We start from the raw sequence: 17,021 nt of genomic DNA, 5'->3' as shown, positions 1-17,021 counted from the left end.
AACACCTTTTTAGGAACATTTAACTGTCAATTGTATATTCAGAGGCCTTTTTCTCTTGTGTTTATTGAGTACGGTCCCTCCGAAGATTGATTGAATTGTCAAGATTGAAGTTCTGTACAATATTATTGTGTGGTACTTAAAACAGTTCAAATTATTAAATAAGTGAAGTGGTTGTTTTCCCAATTGATCAGTGCTGTGCACCATTGCCCCGAGATGTTACTTGTATTTTATAATACGGCTTTGTTGTGCTCTTGGTTATGATTGGCTATGTGGTGTTAATTGTTCTTCTATAACACACATTTCTTTTTATTATTATTTGAAGCCTCATTGTAATGTGCCACTGATTGTGTCAGTATGGCTCCTAGAAAGACATGTGACCCAAGGCCAGGCTACGGGAAGTTGAGTGTGTCACCCCAGCATAAAATATAGTGGGTTGTGATGTCTTCCGTCTACATCTTTGTTAGTGGGTGAGTACCACCAAGACCAGAGTAGGTGCGAACCTCGTGCTGGCAATGTGAAGGATCTAGCAGTAGTTGTAATGCTCAATGGTATTAAAGTTTTTAGTCTTTGATTACATGTACAATGGATGTTAGATTTTTAATTAATGGCCTTTGGTTTGTGCCAGGTTTTTGAAAATGTAGGCCAACTCTATTTTTGTGCTGCTTTGTGTTTGATATGTTGCAATCTCATGAGTACTCTCTCTCTCTCTCTCTCTCTCAGTCTCATGAGTAATCTCTCTCTCTCTCTCTCATTCAGTCTCATGAGTAATCTCTCTCTCTCTCTCTCTCTCTCCTTCTCTCTCTCGCTCTCACGAGTCCCCCCACCCTATTTGTTACCATGAATTGTTGGCCTCTGAGGCAATCCATGCTTTCAGCTGGTTACAAAAGCAGCCAATCAGAGTGCGACTGGTCAGCCACAGAGGGGAGGGGCTTAGGTCTGTGTTAAATCTCTTTGGCTTCGTTGAGTTCGGCTGCAGAGAGGAACGTAGAGACTGGGCGTGGCTTAGTGTCAGCCTCCCTCCCTCCCTCCCTCAGTGTTCCTCCGCGAGAGCATGTTTCCACTGTATATGTGTTTGTGTTCTGAGACTTAGCAGCAGAGGGAGAAGGAGAGAGAGAGAGAGAGAGAGACAGACAGAGTGACAGAGAGAGAGAGGGAGTGAGCGAGAGAGATAAGGAAAGGCTGAGAAGAAGGGAAGGGGGCATTTGGAGTGTTGAGCTCTGGGTTGGTGGGGAGTGAGAGGGGGATCTGCTCCGTGCTGCTGCAGACACTGGGGCCTGTGCTGTGCTGTGCTGAGAGATCTCTGCATGGAAAAACAACAATGGAGCCTGCCTGAGAGCTCCCTCCTCAGCCACACTCTCTTTCACACACACGCCCTCCGTATGAGTAAGTCCACTTTCTCTGCCTCTCTCTCTCTCTTTCTTTCTTTCTCTCTGTGTGTGTGTGTGTGTGTGTTGTGTGTGTAAGAGAGAGAGATTCCGTTGTGCTGTGCTGTCATCTTTGTGTTGTGTGACTTGGTCTATGTGAGGCTATATACAGTGTGTGAGTGTTTGTGTGTCAGAGAGAGAGAGAGAGAGAGAGAGAGAGAGAGAGAGAGATACTGTTGTTTAGTGATCTGGGTGTGTGAATGGGTTAGAGTTAGAGTACATGTGTGTGTGGAATGCCTTCGTTGTAGATCCTTAGCTCTCCCTCCTGGGTGCAGACGGCCTCAGTGAAGACTCTGTGATTTCCTGCTGTCTCTTTCTCCCTCTCCCCCTCTCCTGTCTCCACCTTTGCCATGGGGAAGGATACCTTTTCGCCTTCAGAGCAGTTGGTTATTTCTGGACTGTCAGATAAGAACAGGAAGTAGAGGGGGAACCCTGAGAGGAGTGATCAGCAAGACCAAGCCCCCTTACCCTACCCCCCTCACACACACACACATTCACACACACACACACACACACACACACACACACACACACACACACACACACACACACACACACACAGCGACTTGCCTTTGAACTTGTCAGGAGTTTGGTGCAGCTGACTGCACGTGCCAAACTCACACAGATCAGCAGGCAACTGTCAGGTCTTTTTTAGTTTCAAAGGGCTTAAAATAGTGTCTGGAGTGTGGGTCAAAATCAAACGCCGGCAAAGAATCTTGAGAGAACAGACTTAATCTTGGTGTCCATTTACTGGAGAGGATTATAGACAGACACAACGAGAGAAGACTTGTGAGTGTAAAGACATTAGACACATACAGTTCTACTATAGATTATTTGGTTAACATCATTAATAATTGTATTACTAAAGTAACAGCGAAAGTGATGTATTCTCTATTTGGTTGTGTTCACCTCTATTTGAATGTGGTTCAGTGATGGACAGATTGAACTAAAGGGTACTGAACTTAACACACTGTGTTATTAGGGAAGTAGTGGGTATGTTTACAAACACCAGCACACGGCGTATGAGGAGCTGGCTGGCAGTAGTCACATCGGGCCTGAATGGGCTGAGTGATGTTGCGATGTTATAAAGACAATGAGTCAGTGTTTGGATGTGGTGGGGATGCGGAGGCTATGTGGGTCATGGCCCTGAGGCCCGTGACACGGCCAGTACGTGCCCTGTCCCCTACTCCTACTCACTGGGACGTTAGGTGCCTGGCCTGCTGATGGCATTGGGACTGACAGCTTGAGTCACTCGGCTTATTTGTGCTGATGATTTCATGGGGATGTGTGCATTTACCTGATGGACCTGAATACTAGTGTGAGTGCACTGTTAAATATTTCCTGTGAAAACTACAGAAAGTTACTGGCAGCTATTGGTCAGTAACATAGTGTAGTTCTTTTCTAGTATGTTATCAGCATACTATTCACAGCCCAGATAACAAGATGCTTGCTGTAAAATAAATCTCCAGTAAATTACCAGAAGAAAGTCAACAGGATGCCACTGATATTTCCAAATCTACATTAGGAATAAGCCTACTGTGAAAACCAGCAGTATCTTACTAGCAGCTATTGGGCAGTAATTTATTGTCATGTTTTATAGTATAAGACTTCTGCAATATACAGAAAGGCTGAAAATAATTGAACCTTCAACCATTAGACCTTTTTCTCAGTGCACTCACCTCAGGGATATTGCGGTTGTAGAGTAGAGGTGATCAATCCTAGTTTTGTTTGGCTTGGTTTACAATGCAACTTATTATTTTTACTGTTCAACAAACACCTCCTAGAGGTCTGTATCCCATTGTTGAGCGGAACTGCTCTGGAGCCAGCCATCCTATCCATTCAGCTAGACTGGGCACACATCTTTTGGGAAACTTTAAAAATAACTATTTCATTCTGTTCAATTCAATACTTTGGTACATCATGTTATGCCTCATGTTGTGGCTATATGCATGTGTCCGATGCATGTTTAATTGGCATTGGAGAACATCAGGTTTTCTTTTGCAGCTTTTCTTGTGCTCTTTTCATTAACCTTTGTTGACATCTTGAGGCTTCTTTTTGTTTGTTTCTTTTCCAGATTCATGAAAATTCATGTTGGAATAGCAATTAGTAAGAATCATTCGGTAGCTCAACAGGCAGCTAATAAAGCAGCATGCTAACAGCGCAGAGGCATGGGGTTAGATTCTTAAGAGATGCATAATGTGTGCGACCCGTACTGTCACTTTGTGAAATAAAATAGACTGCTAGAGATCAGAATCAGAATAAGAATCAGGTTTTATTGGCCAAGTAAGTTTGCACCAACAAGGAATTTGACTTGGTAAAGTGGCTCTCAGTGTGCTTACACAGAATATACATCACAATAGAGTTAATAAACAGAAATAGGAGCACTGTAGCTTCTTTGGGATGTCAATTCTACATATTCTACACCTGTAAACCCTCTGGCACCTGACCAGCTACATCTCTTTGTGTACTGTGCCTAGACATATAAGCTAATTTGAAGACAGATGTGGCATTCAAAAATACCTGTACTGAACCATAATCAGACACACAGCTTAATATGCATTGTGCATCAGTTTTTATTGTCACACCTTTGAGTGCTATGGTGCTAACACTTTTGCACATGGGTCATGGGTCAAAGTGGAGAAATGGAAAGGTCCAGACTAATTGCTGTATTATTTATTTATTAACTTAAATAGCTTAATTGTCTTGTTTTGCTCTTTTCCTGCTTTTCAATATCAATTCAAATATTTTGCATTTGTCTATGTAGCGCCCTGAGAAATGGACACTGTCCCAAAGCACTTTAAAGAGGCCTGCCCTGAACCCCCTAGAGCAAGCTATTCACAGCTGTACTTTTCCACAATGCAATTGTGGGATACACAGTACTATGCAAGACGTTTAATTTATGTACAATTTCCCCAAATGCATTTATGATTTACAGTACTGCACTACAAAGTAGTTACACAATAATATACTATACGGATCACAGTAAAAAAAAAGTGCAGATTTCACACAACAGTGTGTGCACTTCAAGTTTACTTGTGTGTATGTCTCTGTGTGTATGTTTCAGAAGCAGTGACTTTATTCTCTTCTTTAGTCTCTATTTTAGGAGCATTTCTGATTCAATGTAGTAGTAAGTTACAACTATAATGGAAGGTAGGCATTTTGTTTAGAAGAGCCACAATCTTGAACACACCATTGGAAAATGTACCACATGCCCCAGAGCTATCCCAGAAGGGCCGAGGTCTTATTTTAGCTTGCTTGCATCATCACATTAGAGAGAGAGAGAGAGAGAGAGAGAGAGAGAGAGAGAGAGAGAGAGAGAGGGATGGGATAAGATAAGATGAGATGGAGGAGAGATATGACCATATGAGGAGCCCCATCCTGTCCTATTCACACATCCAAAGCCCAAAAGGGCCAACCGGCATCCAAACTCTCAAACATCAAACAGAGCTGGCAGAGCAAAGCAAGTAAACAGCACTTGACATAAGAGCCCAGACATTCGGAGTCAAAACACAGCGCGTGTGGAGCGTCTGGCCGGGCCACAGAGAAGACAGGGGTCCGTGCAGTGGCGAGCGTCTGGCCGGGCCGCAGAGAACACAGGGTCAGCGCAGTGGCGGCCAGGCGTGGATTTAGGGCTCCGATTGAGCGGGCTGTTGTGACAGATGTGCAGATCGAGTCATTAGTATTTTGCCCCACTCTGCGTATAAATAATAAATCTGCCCGTGACCCACTGAATGGGGTTTCTGCTGCTCCGTAGTGACGCAAACGGCAGCCAGTCACTGTGCATCACTCACCACCAGCTCATGATGAGCCATGTTCTCCATCCACTCTCTGTCTGCTAAGCTATCTACGTGCATAATGGCTGCACTCAAGCCGGACAGAGAGCACTTGTATTCGTGTGTTAGTGTGTTAGTGTGTTAGTGTGTAGACTTTGTTGTGACGGTTCACTGATGAATGCTGTGAAGTGAGAGCTTCTCATTTTCAATAATAGATGATGCAACATGAAACACAGGGACGTTGACATTTTATGCTGATATTATCTGAGCGTGCAAGCTGTAGGGTGCAAATGTAGTATTCAGTTTGCTGCTGCATGTGCATGCACATTTGCCTAGAGGGTAACCTGTGAGAATTTATGCTGACTTTGTGAGCGTGTTTGCATACTTTCCATATGCTTGTTTTCTGTACTGCTCTGCTACAGACCTTTCCCCATGATCATGAAGTCAAATTAGATATGACCTCTTGGCTCAGGCGACAGGGACTCTGGCTCTCAGCACTTGGCTGTGTTAAATGATCCAGTTATCAAAGTTTGGAGGAGGAAGGGAGGGACAAGACCGTGTCGAGGTCCCGAGCTAAATTAGATTAAGTCTGTGGTTCATGGAATGTATGTGAGTTTGTTTGTGTTGGTATTGGTGTGTCTGTGCATAGCTGTACATGCATGTTTTCACATATGTTAGGGCTGTGTGTGTGTGTGTGTGTGTGTGTGTGTGTGTGTGTGTGTGTGTGTGTGTGTGTGTGTGTGTGAAACAGAGTGAGGGACACATAGACATATTTAAGTCACAAAAAGGGGAAGGAGTTCACTCTCCCATCTGAACTGCTAAATCTTAGATCTGGGATTGAGAGCTCTAATCCACTATGTTGAATTTTGCTTTGTTCGTAAACCCCACTGGGTGCTAGACCACATGAAAAGCCACAGAGAGAGGTTTTGTTCTCGCTTCATCCTGCCTCTCAATGGGCTTTCTACCCTCGTACACGGCCAGCATTATTCCTTTACAATGATTCGAACCAAACTTCACGGAATCCTTTGTGTTCACTCTAGGCATTAATCAAAAGTAGGCGATTACATGCTTCTCCTGGTGACTGACTGGTCCCTGAAGGTCAGTACACCTAATTGTGCTCAGCAGGGGCTGGTTGCTCACCGTGAGGTAAAGTTTGGTGTGAAGTGCTTACAATATTAGGAGACCACAACTCCCGCTCTACTGCTCAGTATGAAGCAGCAGTTTTTTTTACTGTAAAATCAATGCGTGCACAAAACAGTGTTCATCCCTCATAAAGATGCTGTCTCATGACTCGGTCTGCTTCTCCACAGAAGCCCCCCCCCCCCCCCCTCAATGTAGTTTCACTTTGTTTCATTGACTAGCTGGAGCTGATGGTGGATTTAGCTGACGTGGGGATTTCTGTGGAAACGAAGTCTCAGGGTTTTGATGAAAGGGGCTCTTGTTTTATCTGCTCGGCTGCTGGGTGAAATCGATTGCTCCGTGTCTCTGTGTGTGGGTTGCTGCGCTCAGACTTCACTCTGATTCTCTGTGCCTGTCTGTGTCCCTCTCTTCCTCTTCAGGCTAAGCGGAGGCCAGGGCTCTGGCTCCCTTCATGAATGTCAGCGGTCATGGCTAAACGCGAGAGCAACAGCAGCAGCAGTCCAGTGGTCCGGCAGATAGACAAGCAGTTCCTGGTTTGCAGTATCTGCCTGGACCACTACCACAATCCCAAAGTTCTGCCCTGCCTGCACACGTTCTGCGAGAGGTAACATTTCTCCCCTTGATTTGTCGATCTTTTCTTTCTCTACCTGTCTATCAACTCTCTGTATATCTCACTTCTTTCTCCTATTTCCCCTGTTTCTTTCTGCATAAGTCGATCATTTAGGGATCACCAGAGATAGTGTAGTTGTAAGTAATTCTTTAAATCAGGAAATGCCATTCCGGCCCCTAACGCCTGACCTGTATATCTTCTATCTACCCCTACCCCCTAAGAAGCACAACTGTTTAAATCAGGTAATCAATAGAGCCATTGATAAAGTCAGTCAGTTGTGCAGGGTCAGCTGGAACATGTGTAATGGGTGGGGGGTTGGGCTGCACTTGAATTGTCTTAGTTGTTAGTTATCTCTGAGAAGCAAAGAGGAAAAACGTAATGTATGATGTTTACTAAAGCTGAGATCCTCACTCTTTTCACAGCGTACTTCAGTGGCAGATGTGCCAATCTCCCCGTGTTTGTGCCAGGCAAACTGTGCCAGGGGAGTCCTGCTAGCATATTTTTTTAGAGGCCTAGATGCCCGCTGGCTAGCATCGGGCGATTTGTGAGGGCATTCCAGTCATGTGACAGCACCCTCTTAGAGGCTTTTGTGCCAAGCACACTGCACTCGTGGGCCCCTCAACGGCGCCACACTGCCACCTTTCATATTATGATGGATACAGAAAAGCAGTCAGTTTCTTAACTCCCTCCCTGTCTTTCTTCTTTTCTGTCTTCTGTTTTCCTTCTCTATTTTCTCTCTTCCCCATATATCTCTCTCTCTCTCTCTCTCTCCCCCTCTCTTTCTCCTTCTCCTCTAGGTGTTTACAGAACTACATTCCTCCTCAGTCGCTGACCCTGTCATGTCCCGTGTGTCGCCAGACCTCCATCCTGCCTGAGAAGGGTGTGGCCGCCCTGCAGAACAACTTCTTCATCACCAACCTGATGGAGGTGCTCCAGCGGAACCCGGAGAGCTCGCCTCCGGAGGCCTGCAGCGTGCTGGAGTCGGTCAGCGCCGCCGTTGCCGGGAAACCCCTCTCCTGCCCCAATCACGAGGGCAAGGTAAGCCTCTTTGCTGGGCACTGGAGATCTGGTACAGGCTGCCTACGAGTCATTGCTGTGGAACATCATGTTTATATGCCCAGAAACACTCACATATTACACTGCCCTGAGGACTAAAATAGTGTAAAAGCCACTTAAATCCTTTGAGGCAGAAGGAAAAAACATGGCTGCCTAAGCCTCTATACATTCTATTTATAGTTCTTAGCCAGATATTCTTATGGGTTTAATAATCTATAGAGTGCCAATAGAGTTGTCTGCCATTTAAGTCATCTAACTTGCTCGCTACTCTCTGTAGGTGATGGAGTTTTACTGTCAGTCTTGTGAGACAGCCATGTGTTTGGACTGCACTGAGGGAGAGCACAGGGATCATGTGACTGTTCCCTTAAGAGACGTCTTGGAGCAGCACAAAGCAGCTCTGAAAAACCAGCTGGACACCATTGGAAACCGGTAAGGAGGAGAGGAGACCAGTCCACCACTGATTTAGATATTCCTCTTTTAGACTGTGTGCCGCTGTGAGTCATGCACATCTTTAATGGATGTAGTTCAAACTAACAGAAACGAGCAACAAGGGTAAATGAGTACTTTTGTGTTCTGGAAGCAAAGTCCTGCTCCTGCAAAATCCACAGCATATTAAAGCTGATTATGTGACGCTTGATTATGTGAAAGCCTATAAAGCAGGCTTGATGGTGAACTGTGAGTTTCTTCCTCCGTGTGTAAGGCTTCCTCAGCTCACGGCAGCCATTGAGCTTGTGAGCGAGATCTCCAAGCAGCTGACAGAGAGGAAGAATGAGGCAGTGAACGAGATCAACGCCACGTTCGAGGAGCTGGAGCGAGCACTACAGCAACGCAAGAGCGCCCTCATCACAGATCTGGAGAACATCTGCAATGCCAAGCAGAAGGTAGACCAACTATACTATATATCCTTGTGAGAAGTACAGACATGTCTTCAGGCCAAATAATATCTCTCTTAACAGCCTGTTCTAGGTAGGTAGATACATTCCTTTATTGTCATATTGTCAGAGTGCAGCAACGTTTGTAGCAATCCAGATGGTGAATGAGAGTTCAGACTAACTCATTTAAAGAGCAAAATATGAATAAACTATAAAATGTACGTATATATTTGTTTAACTATGAGAAAGCAGCTGAGAGATTGCACTTGAGGATATTGCACTTGATATTGCCCAGGATATTGCACTTGAGAATATTGCACTTGATATTGCACAGGATATTGCACTTGACAATATTGCACATTTGTTGGGTTGCACTGGCCCTGTGTAGGTAGTGCAGTGAGGTATGTACAAAAGGTGCAGTTAGACTGTAAACATCAGTGTGTATAAGTAACTGTTAGTATTGTAGTGCGGATAGTCACACAGGTTTGTGTCAGTGTTTGGCAGTGTTCAGTTCTCATATGGCTCTGGTGTAGAAGCTGTTCTTTAGATGTGATCTGCATGCCCTAAGAAACCTGAAAGAAGGGTCCTTTTCCCATACCCATTGATGTATAATGGATCGGGATCTGCACTATGCTTCCAGAAATGTATTACGAATTCTGTGGTCTTCGAGGTGATCAAGGCCAGATTGTTCTCCGAACATCACGCTGCCAGTCTTTGGACTTCCTCTATGTAGGCTGTCTGGTCTCCTCCTGAGACAAGACCAACCACAGTCATGTCATACTGTGCTGTCATCGTGATCATACCGCGCTAAGTAATGACGGACCATGGTGTTTATTATCTAAATCTGATGTGATCTTTGTTCAACTTTTTTTGTTTCGCTCTCCCTTACTGTCCCTCTGTATGGGCCTCTGACTCACTCAATCTCTCTCTTTCTCTTTCTCTCTCTCTCTCTCTCTCTCCTCCAGGTGTTGCAGGCTCAGCTTTTGTCGCTGCTCCAGGGCAAGGAGCACATCCAGAGCAGCTGCAGCTTCACCGAGCAGGCGCTGTCCCACGGCAGCTCCACTGAGGTGCTGATGGTGCAGAAGCAGATGAGTGAGCGCGTGTCGGCGCTGGCCTGTCACGACTTCCCCGAGCGGCCGCACCAGAACGCCCACCTGGAGTGCCAGGTGGAGACGGAGGGCCTGCGGCGCTCCATCCAGAACCTGGGCGTGCTGCTCACCACCGCCGCCGTGGGCCACACCAGCGTGGCCACGGGCGAGGGCCTGCGCCACGCCGTGGTGGGCCAGCACGCCACCGTCACCGTCACCACCAAGGACAAGGACGCCGAGCTGGTGCGCACGGGCAACGCCATGCTGCGGGCGGAGATCACCGCCGTGGCGGACGGTGCGCGGGCGGCTGAACCGGAAGTGACGGACAACAAGAACGGCACGTACGAGGTGGGCTACACGCTGCGCGGCGACGGCGAGTTCGCCTTCGCGCTCTCGCTCTACGAGCAGCCGGTGCGCGGGAGCCCGTTCAGACTGCGTGCCGTCAAGCCGTCAGATGTGCCGCAGTCGCCCGACGACGTGAAGAGGAGGGTGAAGTCGCCCAGCGGGGGAGGGGGGACACACATCAGGCAGAAGGCCATTAGGAGGCCCTCCAGCATGTACAGCACCACCAAGAAGAAGGAGAACCCCATCGAGGATGAGCTGATCTACAGAGTGGGTAAGAACAGGCAAAGCCTTTCTTTATTTTAAACAAGGGAGCTAAATTCAGCTCAACACTTCCAAATTACAACAGGGCTTTATTTGTTTGTGTGTCAGGGTTTTTTAGAACATGTATTTGTGTGTGTGTGTTAATTTTTAACAGGCACACGAGGTCGAGAGAAGGGAGAGTTCACTAATCTGCAGGGCATTTCAGCCTCCAGCAATGGAAGAGTTGTGGTTGCCGACAGCAACAACCAGTGCATTCAGGTAAACCTGTAATCATTCTACTTAAAGCTGTTTGAGTTGATGTTCAGACTCACTCTGACCTTGTACTTGACACTGTAGTGATAAATGTAAAATCAAATCATGTGATGTCAGATAAGATGGGACAGTGCTTCTTTCATCTGTTCATTTCCTGACCTCACAACAGGCAATCAGAATAATTGTGTTAGTAATCTCTATCTTGATGACAGTGGGATTAAAACTGCACAAAGCCATCTTTGTCAAAGAGGAGGTAGGGCATCAAATACAAATCTGGTTCAACATTCAAAACATGCCCCACTAAATTTACTCTAGTGATGTTTAATAATTTTCCCAAACCTCTTCACCACTGCCCAGTCCTCATTGTAATCTGTTCTAATTGTTTGTGCTGTGCTTTTCCCTGGCCAATTGATACAGTTGTTTACAAATGATGGACAGTTCAAGATGAGGTTTGGGGTGAGAGGTCGTTCCCCAGGACAACTGCAGCGGCCCACAGGCGTCACTGTTGACATGAATGGTGACATCATAGTTGCGGACTATGACAATAGATGGATCAGCATCTTCTCACCCGATGGAAAGTTTAAGGTGAAGACTATGTTAACATCGATTAACGAACAATATTATTAACATTGCTTACTTATGAATGTGTTAATAGAATTGGAGATTTTTTGTCTAAACTAATGTCTTTTTAGTTGCATCTGGTTGGTAGTCTCTCCAGCCCCTTATGGGGTTTTCCTCTATCCGCTGTGTAACTGTTGGTGTTCAAATGTCCAGCCTCAGTGATTTCATCTCCTTGTAAATCATTTCTGTCATTTCTCAGTAATTGCGGTCATCCCAAACATGATGATGATGAAAATCGTGATGATTATGATGATGATTAGTACTGTGTGTTTCACCATTTATGTTTTGAGATTGCTGCCCAAAGCCACCCTTCCTTGTTTACCTTCATCCTTTGCATGCAGTGACATCTGGTGGTATGTCTGCCAGTATGGACATTGATATTTTCTGTTCCCCAGAAATAGCTGTTGGAAATCTACTGTGTTGTTCTGGGTTTTTTGCAGCATGCGCTAAGCTCTCTACAAAGACTGACCTTTGGTTCTTCTCTTTCCAGAATAAGATTGGCTCTGGTCGACTGATGGGGCCCAAAGGAGTGGCTGTGGATCGTAATGGTCATATCATCGCCGTGGACAACAAAGCCTGCTGCGTGTTTATCTTCCAGTCCAATGGGAAGCTCGTCACCAAATTTGGAGCAAGAGGAACCGCTGACAGACAGTTTGCAGGTACAGGACGGTTGAGCGAATAACCCATAAAATTATACGGATGTTGGAGGAGTATTTGCAGGAATAAGAACCTCACAGAGAACAGAGACGGTCTGTCTTTGTTCCTTTGGAAAATAAACACACCAGTTGGCAATACTTGATTAGAACTGAAGATTACTCAGTCAAGAGTCTTGGCACAAACGTATTCCCTCTCTGACTGGTTAGTGCTTGTGCTTTCAACAGCTAGCTTCATTCAAACATGTGTGTTACAGTGTTCGGTCATTGTGGCCTTGGATGTGACTTCCCTGGTAAAACAAAGTAACCTGGTAAAGAATTGAGAAGTTACTGTGGAAGTAAGAACTTGTGACATCTATATCAAAGTATCCTTTAAAAAGGCAGTTGTGTATTGCTTCGCTTGTTTTTCAATGTGAAGGTTCAATCATGTTTTAAAGATTAAATAAATGTTTTTTTCCCCATCTACCTACACTAATGAAGCCCTTTACCTCATACAAAGCTAAATGGATGCTATACATTTTGCAGTCCTGTTAAGATGATGCTTAACAAAAAATATAGCTACAGTACATGGTACATATATGATCGTTACTCAGTGCGTGATTATCATATGGACTGGGCGGTCAGGTTGAGGTCATAATAATCTTTCAACAACTCATTCTTTTTAAGAAGTTCCACTTTGCAAACGGTCAGATTTACCAATGCTTGGGTTCCAGGCTTTTAAAAAGGAAATATCTTTATGCTCTCGTTTCTTTGCTAGTACTCACATTTATCACAGACTGTCCTCACCCACTTGTCATTTCCTCATATCTTTCTTCTATCTCCACCAAATTAGTATTCCCCCATTGTTTTGTTCTAGACTGTCCTGAAGACGCAGTAGAAATGTCTGAGCATACACCCTCACCATTCAGTTGTCTCTGACTTGACTTTGACTGCCTGGTTCAAAGTTGACACCTCATGTCTCTCTTCTCTCACTGTCCTCTGGGGCTTTCTTGGATTGGAATGTGACACTTAAAACCCCTAGATATTTTTGGGCCTCGGTTTGTTTCATAGTTTGTGTGGGTGAAGGTTTTTGTTCTTTGCATGGAATGTGTGTGTGTATATGTGTGTGTGTATGTGTGTGTGTGTGTGTGTGTGTGTGTGTGTGTGTGTGTGTGTGTGTGTGTGAGAGAGAGAGGGGGTGTGTGTGTGTGTGTGTGTTTATACGTGTAAATAGTATGCGCATGTACCCATGAGTCTTGTTTACAGTCTCTTACCCTGGCTGAGGCGAGTTCCGCTCTCTCTCTCTGTTTTGTCTTAGTTGCCTCGTGAGTCTCATGCCACGTTCTTCTTTGTGTTTTCCCATTCCTTTATAGAAAAGAGTAGTGCACACTTTGCACTGGAGCAAAAGCTTAGTAAATCTGTCCCCGCCTTCAGTAAGTATTGAGTATGTCCCCGTTCTAGACGTGACGTGAAGTGGTCTTCCTAACATCTAATTGTCTTGTGTTGAAAAATTTACAAAAATCACGCGTGGACCCCTACAGAAAGGAGGCATAGATGTTGAAATACAGTCACATATTCTGTTGTGATTTTTGTGATAAACAACAATCACTCATCTGCCTGTTCCATCTAAAGACTTTAACATAATATCAGGTAATGAGAAGAAAAGGCTTAATGCAACCATAATGCAACACATGCAAATAACTGTGGTGATCATACTAACCTTACCTGACCTCGGCAACTCCAAATGATGTCACAGAGGGTCTGCTGGATCCCGTTTCCTGTCAAGGTCATGTGACCTCAAAGGTCATTTTCCTCTTGCTTCCTGTTTGTGTTTGTACAGGCCCCCACTTTGTTGCTGTGAATAACAAGAGTGAAATCCTGGTGACAGATTTCCATAATCACTCCGTGAAGGTACACAGTGTTTTCTTTTTTCACTTGCTTTGAACTGAAGACAAGTTTGTGCAACGAACATTTAGAACATGCTTGAACGACCAGTAGTCTTTTCATCACATGCTTTCGACTCTCAGTTATCCTAAGCCATTGTGAAGGCACAGTGACAGAAGGGAGGGAGCTGTCTTAATAGCCTGAGGCAGTCTTAACAGAACAAACATGTTGCGTCTGAGGCAGTCTTCACAGACCAAACATGTTGCGTCTAGCCAGTTGTTTGCTTCTCTGGGACTAGATTTACACCAGTATGCTGCCTCACCAATCTAGCTGCATCCTATCCCTTCTGATCCAGTCACGTGTTATCACCTGACAAACCGCTGACATTGGGGAAATGTTCCTTATTTGGCTCAACTGATTGACATCAAGAGCATGGCTGATATCAGCCATTGAATAAGACTGACAAATAGGCATGATTTGACTCCACTATAGTAAGTGTATGTGTGTGTAATCCATAGTGAAATGTTCATCAAACTAAAAGTTCATTCAGGATTCAGGGTTTAACCCCTTAATTCCTTGACTCTTATGTTTTCTTCTGTCTTGTCCTTAGGTATACAATGCTGATGGGGAGTTTCTCTTTAAGTTTGGTTCCCATGGTGAGGGGAATGGCCAGTTCAATGCTCCCACAGGTGTAGCAGTGGACGCTAATGGAAACATCATTGTTGCAGACTGGGGTAACAGCAGGATACAGGTGTGTTCTATCATACATAAATGAATAATGAATAATAATGCTAATAATGAAAACATAATTGATAATTTAATAAATAACGCCTGTTCTTTTGGATGCCCCTCAGGTATTTGACTGCTCAGGGTCGTTCCTCTCATACATCAATACCAGCGCCGACCCCTTGTACGGTCCCCAGGGCCTGGCCTTGACATCAGACGGCCACGTGGTGGTGGCCGACTCCGGGAACCACTGTTTCAAAGTCTACCGGTACCTGCAGTAGAAGCCAGGGGCCCCAGCAGTAGGGCCCCTCCTCTGCGGACAGCACAGCAGGCAGGCAGGCCACCTCGCTGGGTGCTGGAGTCTCCTCTGCTCTGTTTCAACGTTTTGCACACTCAATGAAGCCCTCCTAGCAAACCTGTGTCTGGTGAAGACTAGAGGGGGACAAAGCTACAAATTTTAACAAGTTACAGCATGTGCACTTTTTTTACTTTCTACTGATGAAGACAACAACAGAAAATATATATTTGTTGTGGTGGGTTGTAATATCATAATTATGTCCAAATACAAAAAAATCAACCCTACCAATAAAAAGCACAGATGTTGTTTGGAAAAAGCTAACATGTTATACTGAATGAAAATGTCATTGCTGGTGGTTTTATAACAGCCCAAATGTGACTGACTGCACAGACTACACCCAGTGTGTAGACTTGTTTGTGCATCATGAATACCAAACTGTGTTTTCTTTATCAATGTTTTATCCTGCTCCTTGGGGGAAATAATAAATTGTATCATATCCTATTGCTACAACAGTACTTGTGTTATAGCTGTGTATATGTAGCCACATGCATATAGATCTATCTGTACATATGCAGATGTGTGTATATGTATATAAACATATAAATGTAACCTACACAGTCACAGAGCTACTGGAAGGACCTCTCCACTGATCTATAATAAAACACATTCTTTCACTGTCTTTTACTGTAGATCGGTGGTCCTCTCTTTAGTTTTAATACATGCATATCCTCCCCCACAGGAACTGACCTGAAATCTGATCGTGTCAGTTGCGTCAGTGTTTAGGGCAGCTGTCTGTAGATACGTGTTGGTTTTGATTCTGGACCGACCATGTCCTGTGTGAAGCGCTGTATGCTGACACATTCGATAGCACGGGATGATGCACATTCAGGCTCTGTGCTGTTTTTAAAACATACATTAAAAAGGAGCCAAAAAAGACAAAAACATATTATTTTCTTCTTTTCTTCCTTTTCTACATGTTAATCTTCTACAAATTATTTTTCTAATTCCTTCTATTTTAATTTGTTTCCTCTCTGCCAAACATCATATCCACATGTTGATGTCATGTGTCAGTAGATTACACGCCTGCCTATAAGGACTGTTTGTTTTCATGTGTCAAGAAAACATTGCCAAAATATGTTCATTGTTACTGAAAATATACAAAGATAATTATCTCTAAGTAAATGTATATGTTTATGTCTCCCTGTATATAATTTCAGCATATATAAATATATATATACATATATGACATATGTTGGTTCAGTAATTAGCAGTGTGGCAGAAAAAAACACCAGCGATGTGCCAGTATTGTTTTATTGTTATTTATTTTAAACATGTCCCACAAGTGTCGTTTTCAGATCCTCCTTGTTTTGATAAGATACAATGCACACCTACCACTGGTTTTGGCCAGGAATTTGTTTGGAAATTGACATTTACTCTCATCAGTTATTAAAACAAACAAATAAGTAAATAAACAAATACACGCATCATATGACATGTACACTTTGTGTTCTTGTACAAACAGCTGCTGGAGGACTAATGGTGATACAAAGGCTAACTATATTCACATGTATCCATGCAGGCGTTCCTTTCTTCTTTGCATGTTAATCATGATTTACCCAGCTGTTTGACTGCAAGTGGTTAAACGTTTGTAAAACTAGCTACCATTCTAGACCAGGTGGTGCCGTATGGCATCACCAACTGCTGGGTGCAGTGTTTATCAGAAGCTCTTTGTGCTCCAATAACCTCTTTTACCTGGAGTGTTTTTTTTTTTTTTCATTTTTGACCGAAGCATGATAGTAGTGATTGGTACGGGAAAACCACAAGTAATAATTAACATGAAATAATATCTGTAACACACAGAATCTCACTTGTGTGTTCAGTTTCCTACGGCAGATTAGCATTGTGTGTAATAGAGATTGTACATATTAAACACCTGACAAACCCTTGCTGGTTACTGTGGTGTCTGTGTTGTGTAATTACCGCCAGGTATTGTGGAACCGCAACATAATAACTAGCACATGAAAAGGAAACACAGTTTA

The 17,021-nt window shown here is 44.2% G+C and overlaps 2 protein-coding genes across 3 annotated transcripts in view; one reads left to right on the top strand and one right to left on the bottom strand.

Annotated features, from left to right (window-relative positions):
* hunk (hormonally up-regulated Neu-associated kinase) overlaps nt 1–1,776 on the bottom strand; it is an 8,658-nt gene extending 6,882 nt beyond the window's left edge. Inside the window, exon 1 of the mRNA XM_031571311.1 lies at nt 1,662–1,776. Within this exon, the coding sequence (XP_031427171.1) occupies nt 1,662–1,776 (115 nt within the window). The remainder of the gene's footprint in view (nt 1–1,661) is intronic.
* Nucleotides 27–16,936, top strand: trim3b (tripartite motif containing 3b). Of its 2 annotated transcripts, XM_031571701.2 has the most exons (13): nt 27–1,383; nt 6,757–6,941; nt 7,745–7,985; nt 8,281–8,432; nt 8,704–8,884; nt 9,841–10,579; nt 10,724–10,827; nt 11,239–11,406; nt 11,933–12,101; nt 13,448–13,507; nt 13,915–13,985; nt 14,569–14,709; nt 14,813–16,936. In XM_031571701.2, exons 2-13 carry the CDS (start codon nt 6,793–6,795, stop codon nt 14,963–14,965), a joined length of 2,328 nt encoding a protein of 775 aa, XP_031427561.1. In that variant the 5' UTR covers nt 27–1,383; nt 6,757–6,792; the 3' UTR covers nt 14,966–16,936. The 2 variants fall into 2 exon arrangements, with proteins under 2 accessions (XP_031427561.1, XP_012691265.2); XM_012835811.3 differs by lacking the exon at nt 13,448–13,507 and having other exon boundaries at nt 28–1,383.
* The last annotated feature ends 85 nt before the right edge of the window (nt 16,937–17,021 follow it).

The sequence above is a fragment of the Clupea harengus genome, chromosome 8, assembly GCF_900700415.2.
Source record: "Clupea harengus chromosome 8, Ch_v2.0.2, whole genome shotgun sequence".
Lineage (NCBI taxonomy): Eukaryota > Metazoa > Chordata > Actinopteri > Clupeiformes > Clupeidae > Clupea > Clupea harengus.
This window is presented reverse-complemented; position numbering and strand designations above follow the sequence as displayed.